The sequence below is a fragment of the Agrilus planipennis genome, unplaced genomic scaffold, assembly GCF_000699045.2.
Source record: "Agrilus planipennis isolate EAB-ADULT unplaced genomic scaffold, Apla_2.0 scaffold239, whole genome shotgun sequence".
In the NCBI taxonomy this organism is placed as follows: Eukaryota; Metazoa; Arthropoda; class Insecta; order Coleoptera; family Buprestidae; genus Agrilus; species Agrilus planipennis.
This window is the reverse complement of record NW_020442381.1, coordinates 35,257-41,991: the sequence shown is the minus strand read 5'-3', so window position 1 is coordinate 41,991 and position 6,735 is coordinate 35,257. Positions and strand designations below refer to the sequence as shown.

Here is a 6,735-nt window from a genome sequence, read left to right as displayed (position 1 = left end):
ATTTCTTGCCTCCCTTCCTCTCCTCTATAACCTGTAACACTCCAGCAATTTTACAAGAGCCTTCCCCTAATTGCGTTGAATAATACTTGAACATTCCTTACAGAATAATTCAAATTCATTTATTTTTAATTTTTAAAAGAAATAAATTACTCTAGTTGTTTAAAAATTGAAATTTTTATATAAAAAGAAATTTTTTAGGTATTAATTATGAATAGATAATGAGAAAAATAATGCGTTTTTAAATATCAATAATATTAAATATTTGAAAAAGACGAGATGTTTTTCTCTATACATTCAATAACCATGAAGACTATGTTAATTTAAATGATCAATAACAAGCTGATATGATTAAGAATATTAAATCAATTTCCTTGTATGTATATTCCATAATTACCGTTTACCGAGATATGTAAAAAATTGTTGTTACAACATATGTAATTGAGATGGGAGATGCAAAATATGAAACGATTTCGATTTCAAATTTTAAATATAAACTACGGAATGCAAAATAAGTATTTTCTAAATGCTTTAATTAATTTGCATCATTTTTTTGAAAATGTTCAACCCTCAATAGTTCGTTGCCAATAAGGTGTATGGGGCCCCAAAATGATCAAAAATAGCTTTTTCCGCTTTTGGTCGTTGAACAGGTAAATTTTTCCAAAAACGTGAAAGTTGTAGATATGGAGAAACCAGAGATGTACAAAATGGTTTTTTAAAAGTATTAAATACAAAATGCAAATACGTTTTTGATTTGTTATTTCAAATGTAAAATACAAAATAGATTTCCCTTTTGTATTATAGATGCTGAATGCAAAATGTATTTTGAAAATACTTTTCTCAAATAAATACTTTTTCGTAGTGCCTATTTAATTTTCCACATTCCATTCCATTCCATATTGAAATTTTTCTAGACTAATAGTGGTGTTTGCAAAATTGAGTATGATTCATATTTTTCTGTTTGAAGTGATTGAGATATAGTTTTTCTATCTTTATGTTATACATAGTTTCTTCAGTACAGCAACAAATAATTCTTCTATATTATTCCTTATTTAGGTACCTTTGTCACCCACTTTAATTGGAAAAAACATACTGATGCCAAAATAGAGTTGCTAATAATCTTATTGATGTAAAATCAACATCAATCATTTTATATCAAAATATTTACAAGCCCATTTTGTTTCTGATCTTTTACACATTGTAATAAGAGAAAATTTTGGATTATAGGCATTTATTAGCACACCACAATATCTTGTATTTTTAAGTTTTACACAGCTGGCGTATATCAATTCGATATTGTTTAGCGGGCTGTTTTGTCGTAATTCATAGAATTTCTTGCTAAAGGTACGATAAGTGGTGATTTGGCAAGTGCTGATATCAATTTGGAACTTCAAAGTTCATTGAACATTGAACCCGGAAAACACTATCGATTCAATATTTTAGATTATCCATTTCCAAGAAGTTTAGAATTTTTTGGCTCTCTTTACTTAAAGAATTAGAGATTTTCATGGAATGTTTCTTTAACCCCCTTTTAAGTTTTTAATACATTTAATGGCCAATGTGAGCAACTTTCATTCATCATTGTATGTAATGTTTGATTTGTGTATACCTATGATACTATCAACACTTTTAACGGCAAAAATGTATTTCGCATTTTACAAATAGAAACTACGTTTGGAAAAGTATTTCAAATAAAATACAAAATGCTTTTCTCAAAAAAGTATTTAAATGCAGGATAAAAATAGGTATTTTTTATTTTGTATTTGCATTTTAAATTCAAGTATTTCAAATAAATCACATCTCTGCGAGAAACGCTATAAATAACATTACTACTGATAATAACTTATCCCAAACGTTTCTGAGTTGCAGTGACTAAAACATCTATAAGCAAGTAAAAATTTTAGAACGTAGGATTTTTTCTACAATAGTCTCGAAAACCCCTTAGCAATGTTAATTTTCTGGTAGTCGACATCTATTATCAATTTATACGTAAGGATCCTAATTTTATTTGTAAGGTTTCTCGAGATCTACAAAATTTTCAAATTTAAGCGAAGAACACACTTGCGCGGTCGCGATCACGAGGCGATAGCGATCAGATCCTTCTAATGAAATTCCATACCGACGGCCCATACGCGATCACCCAAGTTACCGCCCCAATAAAACGCTACGGGTTAAATCTGATCGCTGATCGCGTAAAATTGAATTTCGTGAAATGGAAGATTTTAGCAATATTATCCAACGCAAATCAATACATTATGTGATTTATCAAACCTCGATTTTCTACACGCAAGAGATGTAAAGCACAAGGTAAATTAGCAATTTTTACTATCGTTTACAATTTAAATATCAAGGGTGTAAAATACTTTTGTGACGTTTTTCTTCACTGTCCAGTATTACTGCAAAGAGCAGTAGTTCTTAAGTATCCTCCAACCTGGACTTTTTACATTAACGATGTAAATTACTTTGGTTAAAATAAAAATAATCTACCGGCGATTGCAAGGTCACTATCGTGCATTCATATGTGTGCTTTCTATCGCAGTTGTGATCGTCATAGCGGTCGCGATCGCGTGCATTCTTCGCTTTAAAGTTTTTAGTTAGACGAACAGTTTTATCACTGAATCTGTTATTTCTTCCACATAAAATGTCTATAGTGTTTATTTGTTTTTTTTTTTATTAAGAAACCTTTTTTGGGGTTTGGACAGCAACTTACTAAAGAACCAAATTTTATGTTAATGGTTTAGGAACTTGACAAACAAGGAAAGAAACAAACATTAATTTTTAAACATGTAGCATCGACCTCGATATTGATATATGGGTGTGTGCGTGTATCAAAGCAAATCTTATTGTTTAATTTTATCTATTAAAACAAGAGTTATTATTGTAATTGATTTATTTATTTCGTAATTGTTTTTTGTCGATATCGTTGTCTAAGAGACTGGAATTTTAATAATAAGTACCAAATTAATAGGCATTACCTAATGCAGATTTTAAATTGTGATACCAATTGATTTATCTGATAAAATATTAAACAAATTCTCTCGTTTATTTCCAGAGCAAATTTTTTATTGCTCCCCTTAATACCTGTCAGTTTTTCTCCAGTGTTTAAAGGTATTCTAGTTGCAGGCGGTGGAGTTGTAATTTGTTCATTCGTCAAACTACAACACACTTTAGGATCGATGCCTTGAAATCCACAATTCGAATCCCTTAATAGATTTGCGTCTTCAGCCCTAATCGGCACATACGAAAGTATTCGAAGCAATTGAGGACAATTTTTTATAGTTACACATTGTCCTCTTTCACCCTTTGGCGTTATGCAATTCTCACAATCTCCAACACACTCTAAAAATAAAATAATTCAAATTTTGTATTACGAACGAAATCCACTGTAATTTTAGAATAATTATCACATACCTATTTTTTACAGCATATTTACAGGAAAAAAAAAAACAGAAATACCTTATATAATGTTGATATTTTTATGCTTATATTGACGCAATTGCTCGATAAAATAACTTCAATCACACTGGGAATATCTTATGACATAATCTACTAACTTAGCATTAAAAAGTAAAAACCAGATTATGGGCAAATATTAAAACAAAATATTATTAAACCTCTCTTCTCTCTTTGCTTAAATATCACAAACTTGACGAAGTACGAATAGATATATTCATAAAAAAAAAAGCCTACAACTACTGAGTTCATAAACTATTTAACACTAGTTTGTAAATAATACTAACAAGGGATTTAAATACAAATAAAATCATTTTCACCACAGTTTATCTAATTTTAATTTTTACACAGAAAAAAAACAATATAAGCTATCTGCAAAATGTAACAGCTTGCGATAAGTAATAAAAGTTACATTCTCGATAGCGATAATGTCACAGTTCAATTTTTTTTGTATAAAAAAAGTAAAAGAAGTAGAAAAAAGAAACCTACTACTTACGAGAATTTACACTTAACTTTCTCCAAGAACTAAGTATAAAAAAACACAGGAAAAAATCGAAGAGAAAATGGTTCATTTTTAAATCACACAGCACTAACACTTTGATTCAAATCACAATTGCTCTTCTTTCTTTATCGGCTTTTGGTCAACAACTGAACTCTTCATTCCACAACATACACAACACTGCAATCAGTGTATCTTGCCTGCCTTGGAAAATACAACTACATAGTAACACTTTCATACGCTCATTTATACGACACAAGTAAACAAAGGTTAAAGACATGCATGCAATAATAAAATTATTAACTAAATCGGATGCTACTATCTTTTTAGTGTCCCTATAATAAGTAGTAAAAACTAGATGAAGAAACGAAATCGGTTTTTCATTTAACCACTAACAAATATCCACTCGTTCTTTTACAAATAACTGTACTAAATATTATACTACGATACATGACTGTAATTAGTATGGAAACGAATAATTAAAGTAAAAGTTATTGTGGCGACAAATTGAATTTTAATTAAGAAGACCTGGAAATTTCACTAACAATAAATCTCCTTGCACTTATTTTATTACAAATTTCATTTATATCTTAAACAAATAAGTCAAAAGTTTATTTAGATACAGGTACAAAACAAACAAAAAAGCTTTCTTGGTTTATAAAAATGATTAAAAAATGCTTTTGTATTAAAGAAAAAGAAAATATAAACGTATTTTCGATAAAAAAATGTACATAAAACAATCAAGGTCTTAAGTGGCCCAGTATCCAATCCAAATATTTCGCAGTGTTCGTATATATTGCTGGAATAGGAAATAGTCCGCAACGTTTCGACCCAAACGAAACAAGTCCTATGACGTAATACCTTGGCGCTCCATGTGCCGCGGATGGTTTCATAAGGGGCCCTCCTGAATCGCCACCACAGGAGTCCTTTCCTTCATTCCCGCCCACGCAAAGTTGATTCTTAGAAAGCGTGGTATATTTTTTAAAGCTTTTCTCACACTTTGCCATATCCACAATCGGTAAAGTTACCACCATGAGGACTTGACTTAACTTTTGCTCATTAATATTCAGTATGCCCCATCCTGCTACTTCAGCAGATGTTCCCAAGTAATCCTCAAACATTTGACTGCCCCAGGGCAAGCAAATCGGTTGGACAAATGCTAAATAAAATAAAAAAAAGGTGTGTAAAAAAGAGAAAAGAATTTGGTTATAAAAAACCCTAAAAATTCCGTTTTTTTATACGGATGTATATGAATTATCGAGCATTTGTATTAGCTATCAATTTTCTAATTTAGAAAGAGGTTAGACAGATAATAAATGTTTCGCCATCTAATGGCTACAGTCGAATAAGATAGGCAAAGGTCCGCACCTTTATGGAAAATCGACTCCGGTCAAATTGACATCAGTTGGAGTATTGGATGTTCAAGTCAAGAAATAGAAAGTTTATGAGCCACGAATCAAAGTAGCACATGATTTTCAACCTATCTAATGTATAACTGGTAAGATATTGAAACGATGATCTTTTCAGGTACCCTAGATATGTAGAAACGTCAATTAAANCAACCAGTCTTAGAACTGACGACCTTATGATTCATACACACCCTAATATAATTGTAACATTCAAAATTTATAATAGCCTACCTACGTTTTGTATATTGTAGAAGTGCCATCCAAGGAAACTCATCTAATTCTGTTTCCTCACCACCCAAAATCCTCTCCGCTGAAGAAACTCCGCAAATTTCCGTACTCGGCAGCAGAGAACTGTGATAACCTTCAATCAACGTAATATTTAATTAATTGCCAATTATTATTAACGAAAAGTATCGGTTGCATTTTTTAAAATCCAGGGCTAGTTGTGGATTTCCATATCTCGGAAATCACAATTATTTTTTTACATAATATGTACGTCGATAGAAAGGAGATACATTCTCATAAGTCCAATGCACAACTTTTCAATCACCCAGTAACCCCATTGCTTTAGAATTTATCCTAATTTGATAAAAAGGTGATAAACGATAACATAAGTGAAGTTCTTAACAACGCTATACTCTACAATTTATTTTAGAATATAGGAAGCAGTCAAGAACATAAACAATATACTCAAAGTCTTGATAGGACTAAAAAATTTTGTATTAGCATATTAATAAATAATTTTATTAAAACACACAATATACGAAAGCAAACTGACCCATTAATTTAAAAATGTTAAAATGTAATATTTTATTAAAAAAGACGTATGTGTATAAGCCTGCGGGGAGTTTCTTCTAATATAATATGTCAGAGCTAGTAACACCCATGCCTTTGACTGGATATATACAGATAATAAACCCTTCTAGTCATGTAAAAATGTGTCTGTAAATTGTGATAAAAAAAATATTTGAATTAAATTAAATGCAGGGGTAGTTTAAGTATTATGTAATGCAAGCTTCGAACAATTTTGAAGCTTCCTGCATCCCTCCTTAAATCACCATAAATTTTCACCTTACCCTCCTACCCTTCTCGAAATGTTACGTATGTCATATGACCATATATTTATTTTAAAATGTCGCGAAAAATATCGTTTTCTTAATTTTAACAAAAAAATAATACTATGTAACACATTTCTTGCCTCCCTTCCTCTCCTCTATAACCTGTAACACTCCAGCAATTTTACAAGAGCCTTCCCCTAATTGCGTTGAATAATACTTGAACATTCCTTACAGAATAATTCAAATTCATTTATTTTTAATTTTTAAAAGAAATAAATTACTCTAGTTGTTTAAAAATTGAAATTTTTATATAAAAAGA

At 30.4% G+C, this 6,735-nt stretch overlaps 3 protein-coding genes across 4 annotated transcripts in view; all 3 read right to left on the bottom strand.

Annotated features, from left to right (window-relative positions):
- LOC108742003 (CLIP domain-containing serine protease 2) overlaps positions 1–4,184 on the bottom strand; it is a gene marked incomplete in the record, with an annotated part of 21,985 nt that extends 17,801 nt beyond the window's left edge. Inside the window, 2 exon segments of the mRNA XM_018477005.2 lie at positions 3,079–3,336; positions 3,947–4,184. Coding sequence (XP_018332507.1) covers positions 3,079–3,336; positions 3,947–4,022 — 334 coding nt within the window.
- Positions 3,347–6,735, bottom strand: part of LOC108742004 (melanization protease 1-like) — a 17,847-nt gene continuing 14,458 nt past the window's right edge. For both annotated transcript variants that reach the window (XM_025980089.1, XM_025980090.1), the window contains exon 5: positions 3,347–3,611. The gene's annotated coding sequence lies outside the window, so the exon portion shown is untranslated. The remainder of the gene's footprint in view (positions 3,612–6,735) is intronic.
- Positions 4,612–5,735, bottom strand: LOC112906250 (CLIP domain-containing serine protease 2-like; the record flags this gene model as incomplete). The annotated part of the gene is made up of 2 exons (XM_025980093.1): positions 4,612–5,108; positions 5,594–5,735. Coding segments are annotated over 2 exons (561 nt in total), but the record flags the coding sequence as incomplete, so codon positions are not given.